The 13,350-nt window shown below is 33.5% G+C and overlaps 1 protein-coding gene across 2 annotated transcripts; it reads right to left on the bottom strand.

The window, feature by feature from the left end:
- Window positions 1-878: 878 nt before the first annotated feature.
- Window positions 879-12,089, bottom strand: LOC128226539 (eukaryotic translation initiation factor 3 subunit J-B-like). 2 transcript variants are annotated; one of them, XM_052936468.1, is made up of 9 exons: window positions 11,966-12,089; window positions 11,796-11,875; window positions 7,208-7,259; window positions 6,047-6,147; window positions 5,549-5,654; window positions 4,347-4,444; window positions 3,281-3,338; window positions 2,242-2,315; window positions 879-1,456 (listed from the first exon to the last, which is right to left on the bottom strand). In XM_052936468.1, exons 1-9 carry the CDS (start codon window positions 11,982-11,984, stop codon window positions 1,328-1,330), a joined length of 717 nt encoding a protein of 238 aa, XP_052792428.1. In that variant the 5' UTR covers window positions 11,985-12,089; the 3' UTR covers window positions 879-1,327. The 2 variants fall into 2 exon arrangements, with proteins under 2 accessions (XP_052792428.1, XP_052792429.1); XM_052936469.1 differs by lacking the exons at window positions 11,796-11,875; window positions 11,966-12,089 and adding an exon at window positions 8,448-8,523.
- Between the last annotated feature and the right edge of the window lie 1,261 nt (window positions 12,090-13,350).

Below are 13,350 nucleotides of genomic sequence, written 5' to 3'. Positions count from 1 at the left end.
AGCAAAAAGGAATTTATTTTCAAAACTCTTAATGAAAGTATTATGGTTTTTTGTTATTGAGTGAACACATTGTTTATTCTACTGTTGACCTCAAAATAATTATGGGTCATCTTCTGGTCAATAGCAACCTATCCCCGAGATTTTATGGTCCTAGATGCAAATCAAGTTTTCATACCACTTTTGACAGCATGCCTCAACATCATAATCAATAGGGTTAATTAACTGGTCAAGGGCAACCTACCAGTAAAGGTTTGAAGCCTTTGGTCAAATTGTTCTAAAGTTATTGTTCTGAAAGTGATAATTTCATTTGACCTAGTGACCTGATTCAAGGTCCTTGGTCAAATCTTTTCAAGTTATTGTGCGGACAAAGTTTTCACAAGACTGTGGACATTGACCTTTGACCTGCAAAACAATAGGGGTCATCTACAATGTCAAAGACAACCTTCCACTCAAGTTTGATGATCCGAGGTGATATCCTTGTAGTTATTGTTTCGACAGTTTTGTTCTGGATGGACACACGGACAAACAGTGTGAATGCTATTAGATGCCACCCTTTGGGCGCATAATAAGCTTTAGATAAGGATGTAGGCAAAACACTTGCCCATATAACATTTGCAATTTCATAACAGCAAATTGCTTATGCTTAAATTTGCTTTATTAGAACAGCTTTTTGAAATGTACATAATTTAGATTACAGGCGTACAGAAACAATTACATGTACATACAGTAAAAAAATGAATTAGAGATAACATCAACTTTTATGGCCTTACACATACATACATGATGTAAATCAATACAAGGTCAACATCCATACCAACAACTGACACTGTCTTTTTGATGTAATCTTTTCAAGGAAATTAGAATAGAAAACAATCATCATCCAGTCATTGCGATTTGTGAGTTCAAATCATACTTTTATTGATATACACACATCATTTATAAATATCTTACAATATCAGGAAATGTTTGGTAAAAATAATACATTCGCAGATCCCCATTTTGTATAATCAAATATTTGACTTAAAAATTCGATAATCCTCCATTTTAATGCATAATTTGAATACAATGACCTTCCCTTAGAATATAAATAAATCTTTTGATAGGTGTTTGCATAAAAATGAAAAAGAAAAATGTCACTTGTGTCAGTTGAAACTGAACACACTCCCGAAATCTGAGAAATAACCATGCACCATATCTACACCTCTCAGCACTTTATAGGCAGATGAAAATAAATAAATATTGCCTAGATTCATTGGCCTAAGTTAATGATTAAATGTGCAGTTTGTAGTCTAAGGATAAGCTGGCTTCTCTAAGCTACAAACATGTGTTATATAAAGTCGTCGTCATAGTAACTGTCGTCATAGTCCCCTCGGCCCGCTGCTGCAATATCCTTGAAGTCTGTGTCCCGTTCTAGAACAACCGTCTTAGACTTCTTTTTCTTCTTCTTTTCTACTTCCTGGAGAGAAAATGTATGTATGATGTTTATATATATATATATATATAAATAATAAAATAACAACATTACATGGGATAATCCTAATTTATTTGCCAAACAGTTTCAATTCATTTTAATCCAGGCAAATCACAATATATATTTTATTATTGTGTTTGGTAAATAGCTAAGTAATATACATGTACTGAAGAAATGTGACAAAGAAAAATATTTTGGGAGCACATATATATTAGCTATAAAGAAAGTCTTTATTAGTGAACTCTAAAACCAAGTTTATCAATTCAAAGTACATGTTATTGTTAGCTTTATAATGTTATGACTAGCATATCATGTCCTGTTTATGAATCAGTATGAAGTATGACAGGTTTACCAACTCATTTGAAATGAATAAGCCAGCATTAAACATCCAAAAACCAACTGTACTAACTAATACAAAACTAAAAGTCAATAATTCATAGCATTATTTGTTTTAAATATGTGAACAGTTTTTTTAATATGTAAACAGTTTAAAACCCAACTCCTTGCAAAATCTCTCTTGTACTGTAAAAAAGGTTAGAATTTGATAGTCACATTCATCTAACAAATAATCAAGAATTCTTGAACATTACACTATTACACGATTTCATTCACTGTTAAGGAAATAGAGATATACAAGTTCCTTTTTTGCCCACATCGCTTGTTGTCACAGTTTAAACTACATATTTTTTTCGGGATTGTTTAGCTCCTGATATGGAACAATTAAATCATTGACAGGAGGAATACAAGAGCTGGAAGGAATATACATGTACCTTTTGCTGTCTCTGTTTTTCATGGAATATAGAATTTGTAGTTGTGCTGATCTTTTTCAGGTCATCAACCGTTACTGCAAAACAAACACAAAAGTAAAGGAGTAATATTTCAAGCTTAGAATCAGAGTACAAGCTAAATTGTTATTTTTAATGCCATAGCCTCCGGCAGGGTAAAAAAACCCCCAGATTTCCACTCTGTTCCCCAGCAGCGTGCGAATATCCTCCAAAATTTAAAAAATACAATACTTTTTCTTACAAGTTGTGAGTTAAAACAGATATTATCCTCAATTTAGTGCTTCTCAGTTAAAAAGAAATGCCTCTTGAGATAAAATGCTTTTGAAAGTTTAACATGCAAAAAATAATTGTTGAAAGCAAAATCCCGAGGTTTTCTGAGCAAATTGTAATGGGAAGCAATCAAGAAATACAGCATGTGTGTGTTGTATTTGTGATGGGAAGCAATCAAGAAATACAGCATGTGTGTGTTGTATTTGTAATGGGAAGCAATCAAGAAATACAGCATGTATGTGTTGTATTTGTGATGGGAAGCAATCAAGAAATACAGCATGTATGTGTTGTATTTGTAATGGGTAGCAATCAAGAAATACAGCATGTATGTGTTGTATTTGTGATGGGAAGCAATCAAGAAATACAGCATGTGTGTGTTGTATTTCAGTACTTTACTAAAATGGATGAAACTTCACAAAATTTGATCGCAAATTCATTGTTTCAGTCCGAATATAATAGTTTAAACAGTCTGTATTAACATTATGTTTGTAATGTATGTTATGACTATTCATTTGATTTTATAGCCATTATACAACTGTTATATTTCTACATTATGTTAAAATATAATCCGTTATATAGGCTCTCTGAGCTTATATTATTTGTATCATGGCTTGCAAAGTTTAAATATAACTTATCTTATAAAGTTTATGTTGCTGGTTGTTCAATAGTATTACATATTTACTTAAGTGTCTTTCCAATAAAATTTAAGCTTAAAACCACATGCAGCAAGAAGCAGGTAACTGGTAAAACTTACGGTCCATCACAAGGTCTTGAGATAACTTTTCAATGAAGGAAGAATATTGGTCTGAGCTCTGAAAAACATGAACACAACAGTAAGGCTAGATGGATAACTCTTACACAAAATTGAGCCATCACAGGAGTGATAAGGGCCACCGAATGATGGCATATTTGAAAGGGATTGCAATTTCAAGGCAGGTTATTAAGTATACAACCAAGAATCTACCTGTCAATCTCCATCAACAGTTCAGAATTTCTAAGAATACAACACTTACAGGCCAAAAGATCTGACAATATTTAAGCATGAATCACATAACTTGTCACAAAAGGCTTATTATTACTCTGAACAAGTCTGGAAAGTTTGAACTTAATATCTTGAACAGTTTCTAAGTTATAAACAAATTCATAAAAATGTCATACATTTTTTTAAAGTGATTTTAAAATCCCACTGTGGATGACAAAGTTACAGCCTGCACACCACCAACTTCAGTGTTTGAGCATATAAGCAGCATTCCATAATATAGAGAAGAGTAGCCCGCCCCTTGGCAGCAACATTTTATACTAATCAACATGGGGTGAAGGATTTTGAAACAGGGTCACCTTAGAAGTATTTCTGTGAAACTATTCTGAAATCAGGCCTATTAATTCTGAGAAAAAGATTTTCAAAGTTTTCCATATAGGCATTTTTATGTGCACTTTTATGTATCAACATGGAGTGAAGGACTTTGATATAGGGATACCTAAGGAAAATTTCTGTGAAATAAATTGGAAACTAGGTCAGTGGTTTCTGAGAAGAAGATTTTCAAAGTTTTACGTCATGGCAACCAGAATTTAGCCTGTAACCACTTATATTGAAGGAATCTGGGAAAGCACCACACAAGGAACACTCCTCTGAAGTTTGGTTAAAATTGTCCCAGTGGTTTAGGAGAAGTCTTTTGAAGGAAATTGTTGACAACAGGCTGACGACAGACAATCACCCTATCACAATAGCTCACATAGGGCACTTTGTGCTCAGGTGAGCTAAAAAGGCACTTAAAACAGTATTTTGTATGTAGATGCAACTCAATTCATTGCATACATACTTTAAAACTGGTGATTTTTTGTACTAAGGCATCTCTAAACTTGGTGAATTCTTCTTCCGTGACAGGGAACATTCCATCTACACCTGTAGCATCCACTCCTGAAACCAACACAAGTTTAAATTAAGCTCACATCTCATGTAATCATGTTTCTGACAGAATACTGCAGTGTGCAAATTAATCTATGCATGTCATTGTGATCATAATAGTGGACCATGTTTCATGCTACTTATGACAAACATTAACAATTCCCCCCATAATACATTGAAATGACTGCAATCACAACAAAGAAATGCCAACTATTTTTCGTTAGGCAAAATAAAAAAATGTTTTCTTATATTTCCTTGTTTATGTATTTATTCATTTTTGAAGGTCCAAAAACTGTTAAAACTGCTGAATGGTTATTCTTTAGTTTGATAAAGGAAATATTCATGAATGCCATAATTAGAAAAAAAAGATACAATGATTGACAAAAGGAGTGGGGAACTGCATTTTATGCAGGATTTTGGCAGTTTTTCTAATTTCCACCATTTCGACAATTGAGGATATTGAATTGGGACACAAAACGACAATTTTTCATATACCTCAGTAAAACTCTCCTGAGCGTAAGGATTTAGGCCACGGGCAAACCAAAACCATGTTGTTCACTAGTAAGAGTGATCTGAAGTCCTACCATTTTATTTTTTTTAGATTTCCACATACTTCAGTTCTTGATGGTCAAATATATGCTACTTTTGTTTAAAAACCATAAACAAAGTGATAGTAGCAATACAGAACTGCTACATTTCCTGATTGAGAAGCACTGAATAGCTGTTTTCAATGCCTGGATTTGTTTCATTAGCTATTATGGCCTATTTTGTATTTTTCCCAGTCAACTTTTTTCCCAATTTGCAAGGCAGAGGCAGTAAAAATGATTAAAAAAATTCACTAGTTGCCATTATTTTATTAATATTTGAAAAGTCAAAAGTGTAAACGAAACAAATGTGGATTAACATTGGATTTAAAACATTTTCCAAGTTTCCAAGAAAAAATCTTCATTTAATTTCATGCAATCCTTTTATTACTGATCAAAGTTATGATCAAAGGGAAGTAACTACAATTGATATAAAAGAAGTTTATAAAGTTGATATTGTCAAAATATTATATTTTCATATTAAGAAAGCTGAATTGTTGTAGTAAGTAAGCTTAATTGTTGTAGTTAGTACCGAAAGCTTCTTTGGCAAGCTTTAAGTCTGCCTGTTCTTGGATCTTTATTAACCGCTCCGCTTCAGCTCTCTTCTGGTCCGGTGTTAAACCTTTACTTGCTTTTTTCTGAATTGAGATTAAATATGACAAAATTAAACACACATACCCTTTAAAAGGGTTGCATCTCATAGACATATTTTATAATGAATGAAAGCATCAAAAGAGATTTTCCGTCCTTTTGTTGGGGCCGATATTCAGCCCAATTCTTTAAGCAATCTAGTCAATATAAATTTTGTTCCAACAACAAAAATTAATGTTTATTTTTGTACACTCACAGAAAGGGGGAACGTACACATTGACTGGCATTTTAACAGTATTTAACATTATTACACCAACTCAATACTAACTTTCCTGAAATTTTCCACATTTGACCAATATATCAGACCATTTATTGTTATTATGTTAAGGTATCTTTACAAGGCTATTCACACTAATGCAACAGTTGACAACAGCATTACCTCTTCTTCCAACTGAGCAAGACGTGCAGCTTCCTTCTCTGCTATTCTCTCAGCTAATGGTTTCTTCTTTTTTCTTTGAACTGCTTTCATTGAGCCATCAGCTGCAATTAGTAATTAAAGTCAATAAAAATACATGTTAGCTTTAATAAATTCACACGTTTTCTGAATTTAATAAGCACAAGAATAAATCCTTCATCACTGCTACATTGAAATAATTAGCAAGTTTAGTTTAATCAAGTCATTCAATAAAGACATCACACAACCAGATTTTATGGTTTGACTTGTGTATACATTATACACGTGTATATATATTTATTTACAGAATTCAGTGTCAATCAGACAAATTGTTTATTAAAGGACCACTGAAGTTTAAAATACCTGTCGAGATCGAGATCGAGAGAGATCGAGATCGAGAGAGATTTTTGGTTTATAAAATATTAAAAATAAAAATGGAATAAAATTCTGTTCATTGAGGAAAATGAAGACTAAAGTGCATTAGGAATGGGGTCAAAACTGTGAACCATAGGGCCGAAAAGCGCATACAATAGGGTCATCAACTGAAGTTTTATAGTCCAAGGTCAAACTATTCTTAAGTAAGGTATTGTGCAGTTCGTCCGCTTTCCTGACACATGACCGTGACCATGAAATACTGATAAGTCTGATCTACTGATTAAGGGCCACCTAACAAAATAGTTATGGTTCTAGGTCGAACTGTTATTAAGTTGTTGAGCAGACAGTTTTCATTTTACTGTTGAAAGTGACCTCAAAAACAATATAAATATTTTTTTTGTCAAGAGCATGCAGACATGGTCTGCAGACTGACAGACCAAATCCTATATGGGCCCAATCTTCTTGGAAGTTGGCACCTTGGGGTGTAATATCTATTGCAATAAATCATGACAGATATTTCAAACTGATCTCTGAATGCAATGAAATTCAATGATTTCTGAATTCAATAATTCCTAAAACTTTACATCTGATAATTTATTAGGATGTTGATTGTTGAATGAACCAGTACATGTTAAAAGTCTTTCATATTTTTTTTTATATATTTTGATTGGTATTTTTTTCTAAAGATTGGGAAAAATATCATATATTTTGCTTTGAGAATGGGTTTGATAGTGGGAACCATGGGTTCTAGAAAAAGCCCTGGTGTCATACCTGGATCCCCATCTTTTTTTTCTTTATCATCATCATCAGCATCCCAACTGTCCTGAAAGGAGACAATTTTACATGTAAATTTTACAGAAGTATTTTAGTATTGACAAGACAAGAATTCCTTGAATCTGATGTGTAGCATGTCAGGAGCATGTAAAGGTCACCATAACTTTGAACCTATGTCTGCCATGCTTTGAATGAATCAGTTAAGATTAATTCAATGGTATTTTACTCAATGTTAATCATCACATTTCATTTACTTAAATTAATATTATACAATTCATGTAGAAAGTGATACTCAATACATAAATTATACTTAAATTTATAGTAAGCAGGTCACAAAAGAATCCAGTATTAATGGTGTCCATTTAGAGACAAGCCTTTTTCCCACTTCTTTGGAAATGTCTCTGGTACAGACCTGAGTGGGAATTTATACTTTTTATCTGATCATGTCACAAAATTTGGATTTTTGTACGAAGTATGTTAAAATGCGAAATACAAGTTGAAGTCCATTAAATCATGCATTTGCAATTTTGACTTCAGTTCCTTAAAACCTGAGTGAACTCATTGACTAAACAAATCATGTAGCAAACAGTAATTTTACTATCCCGGGACAACGGGTTTTCGACCGCCTAAGGATTATTTACAGTCTGCGAAATAACCCATGTGCCCGATGCCCGGGGCAAGTAAAAATCCCCCCGGGCAAGTAAAAAATCGTATTTGCTTGCCCGATCGGGCAAGTGAAAAAAGAGAACGAAATCGTTTATCCGAAAATCAACAAACAAAGTAAATACGCTAAATTTGATGACGTATTACTCGACTTTGTAAAAGTCGCTAAATTTGATGACGTTTTACGCGGTCTGTATCAACTGGTACACTTACTCCGCAGTCCGAATCAATAGACGCTTATAATTATGCGTATAAAATTGAAAGCCGATTGGACGCTTGATTTAAACCAGTCTGATGCAAGCGTTTCAAAGACGAAGGTCATAAATCAGAAAATGTCATTTTTGAGATATGTTCCTGGTGCTAAACCAGGAAAGAAACATCCTGTACCCAAAGATAATGCCAACACAGATGTCGACATAAAAATTTATTCGGGCAAGTGAAAATTGGTCCGGGCAAGTTAAAATTGCCAGGGAGATGCCCGAAAGGGCAAGTTCATCTGAAAAGTTATTTTGCAGACTGTATTTACATTTTAATCATAAATAAGTGATAATAAAAAATAAATGTTTGTGTGTACCATTTACAGCAATCATTCATCTTTTAAAAAACAAAATAATAAAATCTGTTTCAATCGTCTGTTGTTTACATTTTGAATCCAAAATGGCGGCTGTCACATGTTGTATTTGATCTAGATACAACATGCTTTCGACCATGACCTTTAACTATACTTCGCAACAAGAGTTTGTGCACAATATTTTTTATTTTAATTTGTATAACTTGTTTAAACTGTTTAACTGTATTTTATTTTTAAAAAAAAGAGTAATTAAATATATACCATACAGTCACTTTTTAGTTACTTATCACCACAAGAGAGGCAAAGGAATGCATCATCCCTTCTAATGGCTTTCACATGGGTACAAAATGATAAATTCTCCCATCATAAACCCTGTTATCACTGGTCCAACTCTGAATGAGCCTCATATGACCTGCCTAGGCTGCAATATGTATAATTTTATGGTAACTGAGCGCCCAAATGTAATTCAATATAGTTACCTGTAGATAAATTTCATTAATTTTAGAATAAGCAACATACCATATTTTGATGCGCTTTTAATGTTGTACACTATACTTAGAACACAATAGGGCATAGGTTTTAGGCTTTGGTAGATATGTAAGATCTGGCAAACAAAAACAACACAATTTTAAAGAAGTATTTTACATGTGAAATCATTTTAAACGAAGGGTCTAACTTGGCATTAATTAAAAATGACAAATTGGTGTTGTTCAGGGCTCTCGCGAGGGGGCGACTTGGGCGAAGTGGTCGCCTAAAATTCCCAGACTTCGCCCATTTGTATTATCAAAGCGACATTGGCTTCGCCGAAAAAAATAGCATATTGTAAATCTGTCAATCAGTGAGTCATTGGCCACTGCCACATTAGTCAAAATACCGCAATTAGCCATTCATAAAATTAGGTAATCTCCTAATCCGATAATTGGGCCGTGTCATCCAATTACCAAAACATCGCCAGTAGGCGGAGCTATTGATGGTCAACCAATCAGAATGTACATTGAGAAGACCCTGATCAAATGATATAAGTTTGTTAAAATGAGATTGAAAAGGCGACATAATTATGAAAAATCTTGTCAAGCATTAAAGAAGTTAAAACGATATATGTATTGAACAAACAATGCAAGATATTTTAAACATTGTTGCTTTTGAAGCAGACGGTCATAGCCATCTCGGGCCATCGGCAAGGTGGCGCTAAGAAAATCAATCACATAACGTATCAACAAATATTTAATTGGTTTTAGTGAAATGTTCATGATAAAATGAAATAATAAAAAATGATTTGTAAACATAAAAATATCTTCTTTTTTTGCTTTATGTAGTGTTTACTTACAGTATTTTTCTCCTGTTTATGACTTTAAAAAAACGGCGAGATCGCCATTTTGTCAGAACAATTTTCCGAGTTAATTATTCAACCTCCCATTATGTATTAGTAAAATTTTCATCAAGAACAGTGATTTAAATGTCATTTGGTTCTTAAATGTCAGCATATTGAAAATGATTTAGCCAAAGACAAGAATATAACAGCATAGCTGAATGTGACATTCGTACCCATCCCGAAAGTAACAAAATAAGATTTGTCCCCCTACTATATTGACAGTTCATTTTTAAGGTCATTTTGATTGTTTCAAATCCTTAGCTGTCTTGGTTTTTGATTCATTTTAGATGCTATTTGGAGATAAACTATGTGACATTGACAAATACACTTTTGCTGAGCCAAAAATGATACATTATTTGTGAACATTTTATATAGTTATAGCAATTAATTCGAATGTGAATATAAACTTAGGTGTGTGGTATGGCATAGTTTTTGTTTCAGGTGTTACGAAAAGTATCACTTCTCCCTAAAGTCTCCCCACTACTCCTTAATTGACTGAAGGGAGAAGTCACTTCTCCCAAAAATTTCAGCCTAGTGAGAGCCCTGGTTGTTTCAAGTATAACTTAAGTTTTTCTAACACTACCATTCCCATTCTTTTTCAAATGAAGTTTTCTGACAGTTCTACTGTTATGGTTAACAATTGGAGCTTATTTTTACCGGAAGTGATGCAAAATAGAAGTGTTTTACCCATTTTCAGGAGGCTGTCGAAAATAGGTTGTGGTCAAAAATAGGTTGTTCCGGAATATATTATGTAAATGACAGGAATTCTCCACAGAGACTTGAATGTATGATGCAGATCCCAACAGCTGCCCCTGGCTTACTTTTAATAGTTGCCTGTGGCCTCAGTTGGGTAAAATCAGTCTTGACCCTAAAAATAAAGAAAATACAACAATTTATGGGCTGCTTAACACGTCATGGAACACAATTCAACTATTAAACATGATTTGTCGACGATATTTCAACTTTCTATAAAATCTAAAAATCCACTAGGGTAATATAATTGACAAGAGAAGAAACTCTTCAAAACACAGTTCGTCATGAAACAGATACATGTCCAGTTCAGACATGAATTTTATAGTAAAAATACGAATCCTAAGCGTATCACTGCGTTCTGCGCATAGATTAATCATTTTTACATCGAAATGACACAACAATCTTACCGAATATTCCAAATTGAAGCAGAAATCCGATTTAAAATATACACACTATCGCCAAAAGTTCGCCATACACAGGTCCTTTCTACTAATTCTGCTGCTTCTATGAGCGTTTGAATTGATCCCGACAATACGATGATACCATCGGGATCACTCAGGCACTCATAAAAGCAGCAGAATTAGTAGAAAGGACCTGTGTATGGCGAACTTTTGGCGATAGTGTGTATATTTTAAATCGGATTTCTGCTTCAATTTGGAATATTCGGTAAGATTGTTGTGTCATTTCGATGTAAAAATGATTAATCTATGCGCAGAACGCAGTGATACGCTTAGGATTCGTATTTTTACTATAAAATTCATGTCTGAACTGGACATGTATCTGTTTCATGACGAACTGTGTTTTGAAGAGTTTCTTCTCTTGTCAATTATATTACCCTAGTGGATTTTTAGATTTTATAGAAAGTTGAAATATCGTCGACAAATCATGTTTAATAGTTGAATTGTGTTCCATGACGTGTTAAGCAGCCCATAAATTGTTGTATTTTCTTTATTTTCAGGGTCAAGACTGATTTTACCCAACTGAGGCCACAGGCAACTATTAAAGGGGCAGCTGTTGGGATCTGCATCATACATTCAAGTCTCTGTGGAATTCTCCAAAAACATATGATTATATATTCTGGCTAAATATAGCAATTACCTCAGCAGGTATTTCAGGTTAAATACCTTCCCAATGATTTTTTTTATTTAACTGAGTCATCATCAGTATACTACCTAAGCCTGAATACTTCTCTTACTGAAGTCTAAAGATAGAAAATGATTGGGAACCTTTATGTTGTCTTCGTCTTCCCCTTCCAGACGATCAGTGGCCGCAATGCCCGGAGCAGCGGGCTCGAAATCATCGTCATCTGAAACATGAGTGATGCAGGTTGTTGAATACAAGAAAATGGGTGTACATACTTCATGAATAAACAAAATATGGTTCCCACATGACTTACCCCATTCGCCGCCAGACATCTTGGATTCTTTAATCTCCAATACACAATATTTAAAGGGATATTAAACTTGTTTATTGTGATTGTAAAGATGATTTATTTTCAATAAAAAATGTTAATGGTTTATGGTTAAAGAATCAGTAATTGTCTTAATTTATATTATAGGTTGATTGTTTAGAGGATAGCAAGGTTAAGGACAACCAATAGAAAGCAGTTTAAACGGTTAACTACAACTAAGTAATAGTTAGATGAGATGAATTGATTTTAAGAATCGCAAGGGCGGAGTGAGCGGAGCGAACGATTCCTTCATAATTTTTAAGAATTCACTTCATGTCATCTTACTGACTTAGAATTAGAGAGGGTGTGCAAACTAAATTATTTGAAGTTAGTTAGTAAGCTAAGGGGGAACCAACTTTAATCTTTCTTCAAAGGATTATCACACAATGAGATAATTTAGATGCCCTATCTTCTCTAATTAATAAGTCTTTAATATGTCAAATAATTTTAATATATTTTAAAACATTTTAATTGTCAACAAACGTTATGTCTTGAAATCAGTTTATAAAAATATTACAACTTCAAATATAATTTTAAATAAAAAAAGGAATGGGGGCTATTTGACTAAAATGGGGGCGTTTTGACCAAACTGGGGGCTATTTGACCAAACTGGGGGCTATTTGACTTGGGGGCTATATGACTTGGGGGCTATTTGACCAGGTTCCCTTTTTTACACCGTCACGAAAGTTGAAATTCTTAATGATTAAGTCTACTACTTAATGGTTGCCTTTCTGCAATTTCATTTGCGTAAAATGTAGGTTGTATTCTAAATATAACTCAAACAGTCACGTTTTCCACACACTCAAATTTCCCATTGCATATCATGTATTTTAATCTTTTGTTGAAAAAGATGCTACTGTTTACATATGATCAGTTCTTGTCAAAATACACATTGATGGAAAGAGGATGAGTAAATATACATACTTATGATATACATGCGTGGTAGCCTTCAAGTTTTAAAGTTTGTAGAGTTCAATTTCGATGCCGGTTACGCTGCATGTGTAGCATGAACAGGTTTTGAAAACTTGCACTCCCGGCTAGGTAATGTTTGTGTTTGCGTTACATTTTCGGTCCATCAGGGGCGCTCGTTTATAAATAAAGATGCCAATATTGAATTCCAGAAAATGATGGTGGGATCCTTTGATAGGGGTAACATAACATTGTTTTGGTAAAAATGGGGAAAATATTAGCACAATTATTTATTTATTGTTAACTTTTTCATACTTTTTATTAAACTATTTAAACCTATCTACATGCTCATGAATGGCACTGTATTGCTTTATTTGATACATGTAAAGAGGTCAATGCTCCTTCTTCAAAATTTTTTAGGG

The sequence above is a fragment of the Mya arenaria genome, chromosome 3 (genome assembly GCF_026914265.1).
Source record: "Mya arenaria isolate MELC-2E11 chromosome 3, ASM2691426v1".
In the NCBI taxonomy this organism is placed as follows: domain Eukaryota; kingdom Metazoa; phylum Mollusca; class Bivalvia; order Myida; family Myidae; genus Mya; species Mya arenaria.
Note: the sequence above shows the minus strand (reverse complement) of the source record. Positions and strands in the feature narration are given on the sequence as shown.